At 37.8% G+C, this 17,861-nt stretch overlaps 2 protein-coding genes across 4 annotated transcripts in view; one reads left to right on the forward strand and one right to left on the reverse strand.

Moving 5' to 3' along the window:
• Nucleotides 1-1,884, reverse strand: part of ZNF713 (zinc finger protein 713) — a 38,127-nt gene extending 36,243 nt beyond the window's left edge. The window contains exon 1 of one of the 3 annotated variants that reach the window (XM_030763684.2): nt 1,359-1,865. The gene's annotated coding sequence lies outside the window, so the exon portion shown is untranslated. The other 2 variants (XM_089895850.1, XM_089895852.1) reach the window with 2 other exon arrangements.
• The window catches only part of SEPTIN14 (septin 14), a 50,966-nt gene that overhangs the window by 7,307 nt on the left and 25,798 nt on the right, over nt 1-17,861 (forward strand). The window contains exons 1-3 of the mRNA XM_089895858.1: nt 1-7,196; nt 16,159-16,279; nt 16,655-16,850. The exon at nt 1-7,196 is cut by the window's left edge and continues 7,307 nt beyond it. Of these exons, the coding sequence (XP_089751984.1) occupies nt 7,143-7,196; nt 16,159-16,279; nt 16,655-16,850 (371 nt within the window). The 5' untranslated portion in view covers nt 1-7,142. The remainder of the gene's footprint in view (nt 7,197-16,158; nt 16,280-16,654; nt 16,851-17,861) is intronic.

The following is a 17,861-nucleotide window of genomic DNA, read 5'->3' on the forward strand; positions in this document are numbered from 1 at the left end:
GCACCTGTGCAAGTATTTCTGCAGGACAGATCTTAGAATAGAATTTCTGAACCACAGAGTGAGCTCATTTAACATTTTTGTAAATGCAGTCAAATTGCCATCCAAAATACTTCCTCAACTGTACAACTGGTGCCCTTCCCCCCTGCACTTTCCTCAACACTTTGTATCACCAATATTTTTATATTTTGCCAGTCCAGTGGGTGAAAAATATCTGTCTTCATTTGCATTCTATGGTTACTTATGAAGTTAAGCACTTTTTTCATTGGTTTCCTGTATCTTCTATAAATTGCCTGTGCATATCCTTTGCCCACTTTTCTTTTTTCTCTTTTCTTTGTTCAACAAGTCTCTTTACATATTATAGACACTTTCTCTAACACATGTTGCAAATATTTTCTTCAAATCTCTAACTTTTAGCCCTTTGTTCTTTTCAAATACAAAAACTGTAAATTTTGATATCATTAAATAAATGAATTTTCCCCAGAGGGTTTTGTTTCCTGTTTGGGTGGCATAAAGTGCAAGGGTGGAAGGCCAAGCAGTATGCAATATTAAGGTCATAAAGGGCTTTGAGGGCACTGCTAAGAAACTAAAACATTATCCTGATGGCAGCAGGGAAGCATATAAAAGTTTTCAGCAATAGAGTGACTTTCAACAAATTCTCCATTTAAGAAGAGCACCTACTAAGTGCCATGGTCAACTCTGTCTCTTAGAAAATGGTAACTTTTGTACCTTTTACATTTCCCACAAATCAAAATAACTAAAAGACACAGAAAGCTCATTATGTTAAAAGACACAATTAGGGGAATCTGCTCTGCCACATATTAAAACAAAATGGTATCAGTGCAGAAACTGTGAGGGCCGTGAAACAGTCTAGAAACAGATCCGAGTATACACACGCCTGCAGAATAGAATAAAAGCGTCATTTCAATTCAGTGGGAAAACAGGTGATGGCAAGACCACCGGGGAAAAAGGCATGTTCCTATCTAACACGTTATCACAAAATTAATACCCAGTAGGTTAAAATGTAAAAAAGAAAAAAAGCTATGTAAAAAATCCTTTAAAAGTATTACAAGAAAATAAAGGTGCATGTTTTAATACTCTTGAGATGGGGAAAACTTTCCAAAAATGATACCCACCCACGCCTATACCAAAATAAATTGCATAAGATATTAGAGGAAAATAGGTTTGTAATATTGGAATGCGGAGGCCTTCCTATCAAAGGGGCACAGGGTATCCAAGAAGTCTTAGGGCGCCGCTGGGGGGGCTCCGAGTCGACCGGAGGGGCGTCGTCCGCGACCCGGGACCCCGGGGCTGCCGCCCGCCCTGCCCCCTTGCCCGCCGCCCGCGGGGGCCGCACTCACCCGCCTCCACAGACAAAGGGCGCCCAGGCCGGCTCCGCCCCCTGACGACGACACCGCCGCCGCCGCTGCCAGTCCGGACCCAGGCGGGAGAGGGTGATGAGGGCCCTGATGCCTGAGCCAATGACGCCCAGTGACGGGGCCCCTGGGGTTGGACCAGCCGCCGGCGCCAGCCGGGCTCTGACGAAAGCCTCCAAGCAATGGCGGTCGCGCCGCGCTGGCTTCGGCTCTGCGATACGCATGCGCCGGCGGCGCCCAGGGCCGACCGCTTCCCATATGCAGGGCTCGGAACTCCCACCCGCTTCCCCGGGCCTGCTTCTCACCAGGGCCGCGCTGACCCCGGGGGCCCGGACCTCCCGCTCCCGGCACTCGCACAACTGCGCCTTCCGAGAGGGCCGAGGACCCCTCATAGCCCCTGCCAATCAGAAGCTCCCGCGTGAGTCGCTGCTCGGTCCCCTAGGTGACCACACAAGCCGTCGCTCTCCTCAGTCCTGAAATACCGGCCCCCTCCCAAATTTTGTATTGACGAAACTAAAAATACAATAATAATGATTGAATATATATAATATATAATACAGGTCTACTGATGAGACTAATGGAATTCTTTTAAGGGGGTAACATTTTGCTTAATTGGGATTCACCAAAATAGGTTGCAAATGTTCATCAGTCAGTGCTAGCATTCAATGGGGAAAGGAGAGACTTTTCAACAAATAGTGTTGGAACAACTGGATATGCACATGCAAAAGAATAAAATTGGACCCTAGCCTTACACCACATACAAAAAGTAATTCAGGGGCTTCCCCGGTGGCGCAGTGGTTGAGAGTCCGCCTGCCGATGCAGGGGACACGGGTTCGTGCCCCGGTCCGGAAAGATCCCACATGCTGCGGAGCGGCTGGCCCGTGAGCCATGGCCGCTGAGCCTGCGCATCCGGAGCCTGTGCCCCGCAGCGGGAGAGGCCACAACAGTGAGAAGCCCGCGTACCGCAAAAAAAAAAAAAAAGTAATTCGAAATGGATCAAAAAACGTAAACGTGAGAGGTAAAATTATAAAACTCTTAGAAGAAAACATAGGAGAGAAGCTTCATGATGTTGTTCTTGGCAATTATTTCTTGTATATGACATCAAAAGCACAGGCAACAAAAGAAAAAAATGGATAAATTGAACTTCAATATTTAACACTTTTGTACATCAAAGAACAGTAGTAATAGACTGAAAAGACAATCCACAAAATGGGAGAAAATATTTGCAAATCATATATCTGATAAGGGATTAATATCCAGAATGTATAAAAAACTAAGTCAACAACAAATAAACAGGTAACCAGATTTTAAAATGAGCAAAGGACTTGAATAGGCAATTCTTCAAACAAGGCATGCAAATGACCAAAAAGCACATGAAAAGATGTTCAGCATCACTAATCATTAGGGAAATACAAGTCAAAACCACAATGAGATACCAAGTCACACCCACTAGGACGGCTACTACGAAAAAACAGTTAAGTACAAGTGTTGGCAATGATGTGGAGTAATTGGAACTCTTGTGCGTTACTGGTGGGAATGTAAAATGGTACAGCTGCTGTGGAAAAGAGTTTGGCAATTTTTCAAAAAATTAAACATAGAATTACAATATGATCCAGCAATTCCATTTCTGGGTAGATAACACCAAAAGGCTTGAAAACAGGATCTCAAAGAGATATTTGCATCCCCATGTGTGTTACAGCATTATTTACAATAGCCAAAAAGTGGAAGAAACCCAGTGTTTGTTGACAGATGAATGAATAAGCAAAATATGGTATGTGTATACATACTATAGAGTATCGTTCAGCCTTAAAAAGGAAGGAAATTCTGAAACATGCTACAACATGAATGAATGTTGAAGACATTATGCGAAGTGTAATAATTCAGTCACAAAAGGTCAAATGCTACTCAGCCATTAAAAAGAATGAAGTAATGCCATTTACAGCAACATGGATGGACCTAGAGATTGTCATACTGAGTGAAGTAAATCAGTCAGAGAAAGAGAAATATCGTATGATATCCCTTATATGTGGAATCTAAAAAGAAATGACACAAATGAACATATTTACAAAACAGAAACAGACTCACAGACTTAGAGAACGAACTTATGGTTACCAGGGGGGAAGGATGGGGGGAAGGGATAGTCAGGGAGTTTGGGATCAACATGTACACACTGCTATATTTAAGATGGATAACCAACGAGGACCTACTGTACAGCACAGGGAACACTGCTCAATGTTATGTGGCAGCCTGGATGGGAGGGGGGTTGGAGGGAGAATGGATACATACATATGTATGGTTGAGTCCCTTTGCTGTGCACCTGAAACTATTACAACATTGTTAACCAGCTATACTCCAATATAAAATAAAAAGTTAAAAAACAAAGGTCAAATACTGTATGATTCCACTTATATGAGGTACCTAGAGTAGTTAAATTTGGACATTGACAGACATTACAATTGTTGCCAGGGGCTGAAGGTGGAATGGAGATGTCTAGTTACTGTTTAATGAGTACAAAATGTCAATTTGAGAAGATGAAAAGACTTCTGGAGATGATGGCTGCACAACAAAGTGAATATACTGAATGCCACCGAACTTCAAATGGTAAGTTTTATGTTATGTATTTTTTAATACCATAAAAAGAGAAAAAAGACAGCTGGATCCTTATATCTGTTTCTACATTTAATCATTTGAAATATGTTGTTTTGGTTGATGTTTCTGAAGAAAATCTGGCTTCATATAGATACATAGTTGGAAAAAAGAATCCTTTAATAAGTCTTCTCTTGTAATTGTGAATATTCTTCTTTGATACCCCACCAAAACTTGATGAGATTAGTTGCAATGTAGAATCTGAAACCATATTCATATACTTTTGGTTTTTACACCACAATCTGTTAGTCTGTCTCACTCTCCAAATGGATCTTGAACTCATGTATGACTTTATAATGTCACACACTGGCCATTTGGAAAATATCTGTTTACTGAGTTACCTAACTCAGTGGGTCCTAAATGGGTATGATTTTACCCTCTAGGAAATATTTGGCAATGTCTAGAAATATTTGGCAATATGTGACAATGGTTGTCACACGCTGGGGTTGCTACTGACATCTACTGGGTAGAAGCCAGAGATACTGCTAAACATTTTAACAATGCATAACAAAGGATTATATAGCTCCAAATGTCAATAGTGCTGAGGTTGGAAAACCCTAGTTTATTTAATGCTGATATATTTCATTATGCAATATAAAAATTTGTGTTTGTTAATATCATCACTAGTCTTTTTGGGAAAGTTTGTAAGTATTAGGAAGTTGTCAAGATAGTGGATACAAGTTCTCCAAAAACTTTAAAGTTCAAATTTTATCATTTACAACATATATTTTCAGTTATTTTCCTTCATTCTATAAAGCACTCTTCATTCATTTTCAAGAAACTGTCTTAGAAATAACCAAGTCTAAAAAACTAGTATTTGTCAGTTGTTTTTGCAGTTGAAATTGGTGTTCCATAAAATAAGGAGTTACTATTTCTCACAATCACATAACTTGTTTTCGCACTTGTATACGGTATAAATGCTTTATGGTACTCACTACCTTGATTAAAGTAGCAGCAGTTTTAGCCACCATTGCTTTTGACCCATCAGTGCAAATGTCAACACAGTGGAAAAAGCAAATTACCTTAGTATTATTAGAAAAAAAAGTTGACCATACGGGCCCCCTGAAAGAGAGTCAGGGATCCCCAGGGGCCCATGGACCATACTTTGTAAACTTCTACTCTAGATTTATGTGAAAGAAGTAAACCCCTATTTGTTTAAGGCACCATTAATTAGGTTTTAAAAAATAAGATAACTTGAATCTTTAGTTTTCAAACCGTCTTCTGCAGACTTGCCAAAAAGTCAGCAGTTACACAGAGATACTCTTATTTTTTAAAAATTCCTCTTTTTTTCAAAAGTTACTGAGATATAATTGACAAATAGAAGTTGTATATATTTAAGGTGCATAATGTGATGTTTTGATATACATATACATTGTGAAATGATTACCACAATCAAGCTAACATATCCATCACCTCCCATAGTTACCACTGTGTGCGTGTGTGTGTGTGTGTGTGTGTGTGTGTTGGGCGAGGAGAATGCTTAAGATCTACTCTTAGCAAATTTCAAGTATAAAATACAGTATTGTTAATTATAGTCACCATGCTGTACATTAGATCTCTAGAATTTTTTCATCTGTATAACTGAAACACAAGACTCTTAAATTTATAGTAATTTACTTCAAATTCTGAGGTAGGATAAGTATAAGAAGTTAAGAAATAACCCTTTTTCAGTGGTTTCAGTGTTTACTGTTGGATTGCAATTAAATCTCGGAAATCACTGCGATACCCACCATTATTGTTCTACTAAATAATATAGAACCTTCATATATACTAGACTAGAGTAAACCATACCATAGAACAAAACACTACCTGTAGTAGAAAACACTATTTACCATTAGGGAAAAAATGAGGTAAATCTATATACTAAAGTGGAATAATCCTCAGGATATATCAAGTGAAAAGACCATGGTACAGAGCCATTCTTTAATTCTGTTTGCTTTTCTCTTTGCTATGCTTATATATAAGATTTCCCTTTAAAACATGCCTCATAGTCTCAGTATCTTTGTGTTATACTCAAAAGTAGGAAAGCATGTCCTTCTCAGGCAGTGTTGCTTAGAAATCAGCACAGCTTGCTCTCTTGTACCTCTCCTCCCTTGTTCCAAACTGTTGCAAACACAGTGAATATTTGGTCCAGAACTGGGGACAGTAGGAAGAACACCAGTGTTGGAGTCAGTTCAGACCTGTGTCTGCCGCATAGCTGAAATCTCGAGCAAGTAAGTTACTTAATTTTTTTGATTCTGAATTTTCTCTTTTAGCGTATGGCAATGAAAATATATGTATTTCATATCTATTATGAGAACTAAAGGAGATAGAGCACATCAGCACTCAGCACAATGCTTCATAAATTACAACTATCATTAATTTAGTTCCTCGTCTAAGGGAGTCGTTTAGAGTTTTAGAAGCTCTGCTTTCGCAATTCTCCTTCAATAAGTACACTCTAACACCTCAGCCTCCCCTGATAAGCTACTCTGGAAAGTTAAGTAATTATAAGTGTCTTCCTGGTTCTTTTAGCACTTTTTAAGAAGAAAGGGGGGTGATATAGGAGTACAGGATTAAGAGCCACAAACAACTACCTATAAAATAAATAAGCAGCAGAGATATATTGTACAGCACAGGGAAATATAGACATTATTTTGTAATAACTTTAAATGGAGTATAATTTATAAAAATATTGAATCACTGAAAGCAATATACTATTAGTTGTACACCTAAAACTAATATACTATTGTAAATCAACTATACTTCACTAAAGAAAAAGTGAAAAAGAAAAGCAAAATTCCCTATTTCCGTTTCTCAAGCGCAGAGAGTTCTTTAAAGAAGAACAATACTCTTTGTCCTTTTGATTTCAAAAGCGAGTTTACCTTTCTTTAGATGCTTTTTATATGTTTATGATTAAATGTATTACTGTACATTATAAGTTGAGTATTATTTATTATATAGAAGCCTGTCTAGCAAAGCAGCCACAATTGAAAACAGGTTAACAGTGTGGACTGAAAGCCAAAACCAGGGATAATGTCTATACTAGGCTCCCTTATTGATCTAAATTATATTGTAGGAAAGTAGCCTTTTAAAGTAATCTTTTAAAGGTTTTTGTTTCTTTATTTTCAGCTCCTTCAGTCTGACATGGCAGAAAAACCAATGCGTATGTCCACACAAATACCCGATGATGAAGATATAGTTGAGTATATCTTTCAAAGAGAATTCTCCTTTTTGTCCTTAACAAAATTGTGTAGCTTCAAAATATTGACTCAGTAAACTGATATAGACCTAGATGGTAAAGACTTATGTTTGTTATGTTTGGACATGAATTAACTTTTATACTGATTGGAGTTAAATATCAATGATCGTTTAAATAACTGATGCATGTTTCTTGCATCTGCAGACATTTTTAGTAGTACAAAAGACTATTCCTATTTAACACCAAAGAATAACAAATGAAAATTCCAGAACCTCCCAGTAGGTGAGGAGAATAATGCTACTTTGATATGTTTGTGGACCTTTAGATACTGATAATAAAAAACTTTTAAATGAAGTTATTTTAGGAAGTGGCTGGGTGGCTGCTTTTTTATTACTTTACTGAGTGGGAGATTGAACCAAGTTCCATTTTAAGACGCGTCTCTGTACTAGGGAAAACATAGTAATTCACATAAAATTTTACCCTAAAAGAGAGAGTAGCATATCTGAATGGGTGAAAACTGAGTTTTAGAACTATTTTTGACCAAAATAGATACATGAACAGATACATGAATATTGAGCTATGTTAAGTAGTGTTTGTTTATGACTTAATAACTAATGGCTCTCTTTTCGGTGTTTTCCTCCAATCATGCATGGTTTTCTGTATCTTCGTTTGAACCATCAAACGATCATATTTTTTCTCTTCTCTGTCTCAGTTACTTTTCTGAAGTGAATGGTTTATTCCACCTTTATTTTTCTATCAGCCGCACTTTAAAAATCACATTTGATCCAACTTTCATCTTCGTTGCTTTTCTGAAACTATTACTGACCCTTTCAAGTCGGGTCCCCACAAGGGTCCTCCTGCCTGGGGTCACTCGTGCCAGTGGAGTGAGACTGAGTGCGGCTCAGAAGCAAAGGAAAGTTTAGTCTTTGATTAAAGAATGGAGAGGTGTGAGCTCAAGCTCTAAAGTACACACTCTGCGGACAGGCTGTGGGCAGGCTGCTTCGTAGGGTTCCAGTCTGCAGAGGGAGGGGCGGAGTTCTCGTGGGTGCTCACGGCACCCCACCTCTATCTTGAGTTGAAGTGTTGCTCGCAGGGCTTCTCCACACGGTATGCCAAGTTGGGGTGTTGGGCCCATCGGTTCTGTGCTGGGAACTTTAATCCGAGGTGTTAAGTGCAGGCCTCTGCACACGGCCCCCTGTAGGCAAGTGAAACTAGACTTAGCGCGAAAGAAAAGTTTACAACTTGTCTTATTGTTACCGACCCTTTTGAGTCGGGGTCCAACGAGAGTCCTCCTGCCTGGTGTTATTGGAGCCAATAGAATGAGAGCCAGTTTGGTTCAGAAGCAAAGGAAAGGTTTATTCTTTGATCAAAGAATGGAGCGGTGTGAGCTCTCGCTCTAGAGTCCTCGCTCTCCTGAACAAGCTGTTTACGGGCCCGCTTTATAGGATTCTTGTCAGCGGAGTGGGGCGGCGTTCTTGGAGGGCGACTGCAGTGCCGGGTGCAGCAGCATCTCTGCACACGGTTCACTGTCATCATCTTGAATCGAGGTGTCATGCACAGCGCTTCTCCATATGGAGCGCCAAGTTGGGGTGTCGAGTGCAGCGGTTCTTTTTGTTGTTGTTAATTTATTTATTTATTTTTGGCTGCGTTGGGTCTTGATTGCTGCGCACAGGCTTTCTCTAAGTTGCAGCGAGCGGGGGCTACTCTTGGCACGTCGGCCCAGTAGTTGTGGCTTGTGGGCTCTAGAGTGCAGGCTCAGTAGTTATGGCACATGGCCTTAGTTGCTCCGTGGCATGTGGGATCTTCCCAGACCAGGGCTTGAACCCATGTCCCCTGAATTGGCAAGTGGATTCTTAACCACTGTGCCACCAGGGAAGTCCTGAGTGCAGTGGTTCTGAGCTGGGAACTCTAATCCCACACGTTAGGTGTAGGGGCTCTGCGCGTGGCCCCCTTAAGGCAAGTGAGATTAGACTAAGCACAGAAGAAGAGGTTAGACCTTATCCGATCACCTAGATTCCATTATATTTTTCCCAGGGACCCCAGTGGGCTTTGCTGGTGACAAAACTACTGTCAGAGTCCTATCTCAGTGACTAAACCACTGACTTATGCCCATCCCATATTACCTTTGGGCCCTCTGATGCATTAAATCACGGTGAATGCTCCTCTGTTTACATGGCATTAAAATCATAAAATTTTAGAATAGCTGGATCCCAAAGGCCAATTAGTCGAACTTTAATCTGATATATAAATGCTTGCTACAAACCATTTAGCAAGTAGTCTTCCAAACTTTTTTTGAACCTTTACAACTGGCAACTTAATTTATTCTCCTTTTTGAAATTAAAAATAACATTATTAAAAGAAAATTTCAAACAATAAGAAAGAGATAACAGGCCTCTCAACCTAGCTCTTTACAGGGAATAACTAATCTAATCTTTGAACAGCTTTTCATATCAGCCCATACTGATCAACCTAATTCTTTTTAATAGCTCTGTTCTTTTTTTTTTTTTACATCTTTATTGGAGTATAATTGCTTTACAATGTTGTGTTAGTTTCTGCTGTATAATAAAGTGAATCAGTTATACATGTACATATATCCCCATATCCCCTCCTGCTTGCACCTCCCTCTCACCCTCCCTATCCCACCCCTCTCGGTGGTCACAAAGCACCAAGCTGATCTCCCTGTGCTATGCGGCTGCTTCCCACTAGCTATCTATTTTACATTTGGTAGTGTATATATGTCCATGCCACTCTCTCACTTCATTCCAGTTTACCCTTCCCCCTCCCCGTGTCCTCAAGTCCATTCTCTACGTCTGCGTCTTTATTCCTGTCCTGTCCCTAGGTTCATCAGGACCTTTTTATTTTTTAGATTCCATATATATGTATTAGCATACGGTATTTATTTTTCTCTTTCTGACTTACTTCACTCTGTATGACATACTCTAGGTCCATCCACCTCACTGCAAATAACTCAATTTCATTTCTTTTTATGGCTGAGTAATATTCCATTGTATATATGTGTCACATCTTCTTTATCCATTCATCTGTTGATGGACACTTAGGTTGCTTCCATGTCCTGGCTATTGTAAATAGAGCTGCAATGAACATTGCGGTACATGACTCTTTTTGAATTATGGTTTTCTCAGGGTATATGCCCAGTAGTGGGATTGCTGGGTCATATGGTAGTTCTATTTTTCGTTTTTTTTTTTAATTTTTATTTTATTAATTTTTTATACAGCAGGTTCTTATTAGTTGTCTATTTTATACATCTTAGTGTATACATGTCAATCCCAATCTCCCAATTCATCACACCCCCACCCCCACCCCACCACTTTCCCCCCTTAGTATCCATACGTTTATTCTCTATATCTGTGTCTCAATTTCTGCCCTGCAAACCAGTTCATCTGTACCATTTTTCTAGGTTCCACATATATGCGTTAATATACGATATTTGTTTTTCTCTTTCTGACTTACTTCACTCTGTATGACAGTCTCTAGATCCAACCACGTCTCTACAAATGACCCAATTTTGTTCCTTTTTATGGCTGAGTAATATTCCATTGTATATATGTACCACATCTTCTTTATCCATTCATCTGTTGATGGACACTTAGGTTGCTTCCATGTCCTGGCTATTGTAAATAGAGCTGCAGTGAACATTTTGGTACATGACTCTTTTTGAGTTATGGTTTTCTCTGGGTATATGCCCAGCAGTGGGATTGCTGGGTCATATGGTCATTCTATTTTTAGTTTTTTTAAGGAACCTCCATACTGTTCTCCATAGTGGCTGTATCAATTTACATTCCCACCAACAGAACACTCACTTTTATAAGGAAAGGGGCTTCACAACTCATCTTCTGGCTCTAGTTTCCTCTCCAGGCCACTGTCATGCTAGTGCCTTATTCATCTTTTTGAAATGCTTCTTCCTTCTACTATTCTCTGGCTCTCTGGCTCTAGCCACTGCCCATTACCATTTAGATAAAATCCATATTCCTTAGCCTCATATTTAAAACTCTCTATTGTTGGGGTCCTTTTTTGGCCTCTTGTTCATAATACCTCCTTCCTTCATACAAATCTTATCCTGTCTTCAAGAGCCAATCTGCCATCTTCTAAGATTATTTTTAACTACTCCATGCCACCGCCATCTATCCTTCTTCCAAATTCCTATATTAGGTTTTTACTTTTCTGTAATTTTGGTACTTAGTAGGATATTAATAGATATTTTAACTTTCTCTTCATGGCTTTTATTCTATTGAAATTGTAGGCTCTTCATAAATAAGACTCTTTGACTTACAGAACATCAGAGTGTGAAAGAATTTTAAGCTCTCCTGATCAAATGTTCTCATTTTACAGAAGAGAAAACAGGCACCAGTGACTGTCCCAAAGGCTCACAACGACTAGTGACTTTTCTTATTCAGCTACCTTTCCCCATACCACTGGGGAAAAAAGTTCAGTGAATACAGGGTAAACATCAGGGCTTGTCAGAGCTTGTAGAGTCCTTTTATAAATTTACAGACTATAACTTTATGTACAGTATCCCATTTGCTAGATGTAGTCTGTGTGTCCTTGCTATCATGAGGGATTAAAATAATGTATGATTTGCATTTCAGTTTCATGTGAATGCATGTGAAATAATCCTTTTAATAGTAGGTTCATATATTTTTATATCTCTACCTTGTTTATTTCTTAATTTGCTTTATTTGTGCTTTGCTTGTGGATGATGTAAAGTTGAATTCAAGAACGAGACTTGAAAGATCACAAATTCCAAATTAGTAGAATCTGAAATATTTAAGTTCTCTACATAGATTATTTTGGAATTTTATAAAAGTAAATATTATAAGAAAGAACTTTTGGCCCATCAGAAGACATTTGTTAAGTAATAGTGATGATTCTATGGAAACCCCTGCTTGTTCTATCGATATTTGCTCTGTGGGTGAAAACTCAGTGTTCATGAGGCCAAGGTTTCTGGTCTGTTCCTGATAAGAAAATGGGCTATATTTTGTTCTATGGACACACAAAGCACTTTGATCTGGTACCTCCCTAAGCTACAGTTTTTAAAATGAGAGAAGCCTGCCACAAGGGGGTCTAGGACAGAGAGGACAGTAGAGTGTCCAAATCTTTTATTGTTACATATAATCTTCAGATTATATGGGTCAGAATGTTCTCTTTTGAGTAGAGAAGTCAAAATCTACCACCATATATAAATGCTGTCTTCTAAGAGCACAAGTAGTTACAAATTGAAAATTTTTATTATTTCTTATTTGATTGTATTTTCAGTTTAGTATTGCTAAATACACTCTCTTTAAATATAAAATCCCCATGGAATTTTTACTAATTAATTCTTGGTTGATTCCTGGATTCTTGGTTGAGACCAGATAGGACCCGGGTAGGCTCCTATCCCTACCATTCACTCTTCATTTAGCATGCACTAATTCAACCAAAAGCTATTGAAAGCCTACTGTGAGCTGGGAGTTAATGATATAAAATGAATAAAATTCTATCTCAAAGAGCTCAAAGTGTATTGAACTCTGTCTTTGGGTAAATCATGTAAACTGTTTGGATCTTAATCCCTTATTTTAACATAAGAGGATTAAATGAATTCTAATACTAATCATAGTGAAACTATTTATACAAATGTTTCCTTATATCATTGTGTCTATAATATTATAATGCTTATGGAAAAAGAAATAGCATAATTTAATTTCTATGCAAAGAGTGTTTTTAAAAAAATCTTTGAAGCATATTCTTATTTAGGACTACCAACTCTGTGTTTTCTTTGTTAAAAATTTTTTTTTAATAATTTCATATTTTTGACCACACTATTCAAAATAGTTATGCTAAAAACATGATATAGTAAACCTATTTTACTCTTACTACTGAACTCAATTAAAAGTCCCATAGCAGGGTGATTCAGGAAGGGGTAGGCATGTAGAAAGGAACATGAAATTGGAATATGAAGAACAGCAATCTCATAGTTAATAATTTTGATGCTCAAATATGCAACGTTTGGCCAGTAGGTGCCATTTAAACAGATTCTCCTGTGCTTTGAAAATTGCATTTGAATATATATGGGGTGAAAGAACATCTTAATATTAATGGTTTTTCCAATGTGTAAACATGATATATATTTCCATTTATTTAGTTCAATCTTTATTGCTCTTATCATTCTTTTGTAGTTTTCAGTGTAAATGTCTTGCATATCATTATGATACTTGATATTATTTCTATCATTTTGAATTAATCAAGACTTGTCTTGTGGCTTAATATATGATCCACCTTAGAAAATATTTTGTGTGCACCTGAGAAAAATGTGTAGTAGGCAGCTGTTAGATGGAACTTTCTGTATATGCCTAGTAGGTCCATTCAGTCTATTGCATTGTTCAAATCTGCTGTTTCCTTATTGGTTCTCCATCTGGATGATGTATCCATTGTTGAGAGTGGGGTATTCAAGTCCCCAGCTACTACTGCATTGCTATTTCTTTCTCCTTTTAGTTCTGCTCGTATTTGCTTTACATATTTAGGTACTGAGTGCATATTTATAATAAATACATCTTCTTGATAGGTTGTCCTCTTTATAATTATAACTTAGTCTATCTTGTCTGAAATAGGTATAGCCTTTGCTTTATTTTGGTAACCATTTGCTTGAAATATCTTTCTCCATCCCTTTACTCTCAGTCTGTTGTGTTCTTAAAGTTATTCTCATGTAGGCAGCATATCATTTGATTTTTTAAAATCCATTCAATCTTCTATGACCTTTTATTGGAGAATTAATTCACTTACCTTTAAAACAATTATCAATAGGTAAGGACTTACTATTGCCATTTTGTTAATGATTTCTGATTGTTTTGTAATTGCTTTGTTCTTTACTTGTTATCTTGCTGTCTTCCTTTGTGATTTGATGACTTTTTTTGGTGGTATGCTTTGACTCCTATATCATCATCTTTCATGTATCTAAAATTACCTATCACTTCATCCATTAAACCCATTTTTTCTGTAGATTCTTATACATGTTCATAATAGTTATAGTATTTGTCTGCCAATTCCAATATCCTCATTGTGTGGGTATTTCTATTGATTGTGTTTTTCCTTGGCTATGAGACAGATTTTTTTCTGCTTCTTCAAATCTAGTAATTTTGATTATGCATTGAGCATTGTGGATGGTAATGTATAAAGTCTGAATTCTATTATTATATTTCTCTAAAGAGTATTGAATTTTGTTTTAGCAGGCAGTTAGATTACTGGCAAGTCATTTGGACACTGTTGAGTCATGATACTCTTTGTAAAGATGGGTTTATCTTAGTTATACCCTTTGACTTGGGAGTAACCCTTTGACTTAGAACATAATCCTAAATCCTATAGCAAGTCCTTTTACAAATTTAAATAAAAAGTCCGAAGTGTTTATCTAAAGTGTTGACCAATCTTGTCTAACTTGGAAGAAATGTAAACTCCAAACTCTGTCTCCTCGGGTCTTCCCAGGACCACTGCTGAAATACCAGCTTAGCACTTTTGGAATGCCAACTCTTCTCTCCATTGCCACTGAGCTCTTTGTAGCCATGCCTGCACGTGCAGAGTTAGACTCAGCCAAGTGTTCTAAAGTTTGCAGATTTGGATCTCCCCACTCTGTGGCCTGCTCTTCCAGCATTTCTTTCTCAATATCCCAGTATTTTGGCAGCCCAACTTCTGACCTTAGACTTCCCAGCTCAAGATTGTCATTCTGCTTGAGCTCTGCTTCCCAAGTTTCTCATTTACTGGGGAGTCACTTCAAGGGAATATATGGATAAACCTAGTTTCACCTCTTATGCTAACCTTATTTCCAGCGTGATTTATTCTTGTTTCTGCCTCCTTTTTCCCTCCCAGTGCCTTCAAACAGTCCTTTTTTTTTTTTTTTTTTTGGCCGCACCATGCGGCTTGAGGGATCTTAGTTCCCCGACCAGGGATTGAACCCGGGCCACGGCCATGAAAGCCCAGAATCCTAACCACTAGGCCACCAGGGAACTCCCCAAACAGTTGTTTCTAATTGTTGATGTAAGGAAAGGTAAAATGCTATAAGTTACTCTATCACCAAAAGCTAGGAGTGTACACACAATTTCACACCTTACTTTTTTAACTTAATATTTTCATGTATTTTTCAATTTATTAAAGCATTCTTCATAAATATCTTTTAAAATGACTTAAGAATGCCCCAGTGTGTGCGTGAAAAAATATAGTATCATTTACTTGGATATTCTATTTCAGGGAGTCATATATTTGGATGTTAGATAGCTACAGTGAACACTTTTATGCATAAAGCATTTGTGAAATTTTCTAGTTGTTTGGGAGAGATTTCTAGGGGTGAGATTAGTGTAGATTGTTAAGCATTCTTTGAATTATTTTTCCACCTTTTAAAAAATAATCAGTTGGTAAATTTATGTATAATATTGTTGGATTTCTAGTTTTCTAGGTTGGTATTATTAGCAATGGATTCCTTTAACAATTTGATATAACACAAGTTCTCAGAGGGCATATAAGAAATTTGAAGTCAAAGTTTTTAGTTGCTTCTTAAAAAATTCAAATTAACTTTGATTTCCTTACATATATTAACATATATTGGGTTTCCTGAATATATTACCACACTGAAACGGAGTGAAAGAATGTTGTTTCCTTTTTTTCTATAAAAATAATTTATTATTGTATAGTAACATACTAGGCTTTCTTGTGGTACTTCTGTAATTTCCTATTTTTAAGTTTAGAAACATAGTCTGAGTGTGATCAGAGATAGAGTCACTATTTATAAAAACGATGACAAAAATCTGTGTGTCTGGATAAAGATTTCTCTTCTCACAAATTTACTTCATTTGTGTCTTATCTGAGGTATGATGATCAAATGATAATCAATTCCATTTCTTTGACATATTATTATAGTCATATTTTCAAATGACATTTTCTATTCTAATTAATATATTTGTATTTGTTTTTTTCTCTAAGCAAAAAGAAGATAATATCCGTTGCTTAACTACGCTTGGTCATTTTGGTTTTGATTGTTTGCCTCAACAACTGGTGAACAAATCTGTTCAACAAGGGTTCTTTTTTAATATTCTCTGTGTGGGTAAGTGCCAAACCCCTCACATGAATTATTTCCTAATTTTCCTAAATGCTCATTTCAACTTATCTTAAGCAGCATAACACTGGTGCTGTTAATTTAAGACTATGTCTTCATGTTTGTATTGGTTTGTATCTTTAGTCATGTTACTTAGACATTTTTTTCTTTAAGTGTTTCAGTGCTTTTCAAAATCTGATATAGCTTTGTGTATATTATCTTTCTATATTATGTAATGATGGAGGGAGTCAAGAGTAGCATGTATACTTTCAAGGATATTCCAGTCTTTAAAGTGTTTGGGACCCTTTAAACCATCCTAGAGGGTCAGGGTGTTACTTCTTCTCAGACATCTTATGCCCCTATGATGTATCTATGTTTATACAGGGGAAACTGGGATTGGAAAATCAACATTGATCGACACACTGTTCAATACTAATTTGAAAGACAAAAAATCCTCACATTTTTACCCAAATGTTAGACTTAAAATTCAGACATATGAACTTCAGGAAAGCAATATTCAATTGAACTTAACTGTTGTGAAAACAGTGGGGTATGGTGATCAAATAAACAAGGAAGGCAGGTGAGTGGTTTTTTATTTTAATTTAAAAATTATTCTTATTTCAAGGAACTTACTTTCTTTCTCCATGTATTAAAAAGTAATAGTCTTCTACGGGCTTCCCTGGTGGCGCGGTGGTTGAGAGTCCGCCTGCCGATGCAGGGGACACGGGTTCGTGACCCGGTCCGGGAAGATCCCACATGCTGCGGAGCAGCTGGGCCCGTGAGCCACGGCCGCTGAGCCTACGCGACCGGAGCCTGTGCTCCGCAACGGGAGAGGCCACAACAGCTAGAGGCCCGCGTACCGCAAAAAAAAAAAAAAAAAAAAAAAGTAATAGTCTTCTAGAATATATATATGTATATATACATGTACATATATATATATAACTGAGTCACTTTGCTGTACAGCAGAAATTAACACAACATTGTAAATCAACTATATTTCAATTAAAAAATAATAAAATGGCTCTATTGTAATAGACGGCATGCAGTTGGATCTTTTTTACAGCCACCCCTGCTTTATTTTCATTTCCACTTTCATGGTATATCTTTTTCTATTTCTTTACTTTGGGCCTATGTGTGTCCTTAATGCTGAATAAGTCTCTTGTCAGCAGCAGATGGTTGGGTTTTATTTATTTATTTATTTTGTTTGTTTGTTTGGTTTTTTTGCGGTATGCGGGCCTCTCACTGTTGTGGCCTCTTCCATTGCGGAGCACAGGCTCCGGACACGCAGGCTCAGTGGCCATGGATCATGGGCCCAGCCGCTCCACGACATGTGGGATCTTCCCAGACCGGGGCACGAACCCGTGTCCCCTGCATCGGCAGAAGGACTCTCAACCACTGCGCCACCAGGGAAGCCCCGGGTTTTATTTTTTTAATCCATCTAGCCAACTGTGCCTTTTGATTACTGAGTTCAACTCATTTATATTTAGAATAATTATTGAGATGTAAGGACTTACTACTGCCATCTTATTAATTGTGTTCTGGTTGTTTCGTAGTTCCATTATTTAGTTTTTTTCTCTGTTTCTTTCTGTCT

This window comes from Delphinapterus leucas, chromosome 15 (genome assembly GCF_059928025.1).
Source record: "Delphinapterus leucas isolate spDelLeu-1000000601 "Yukka" chromosome 15, BTC_Dleu_Yukka2, whole genome shotgun sequence".
Taxonomy (NCBI): Eukaryota; Metazoa; Chordata; class Mammalia; order Artiodactyla; family Monodontidae; genus Delphinapterus; species Delphinapterus leucas.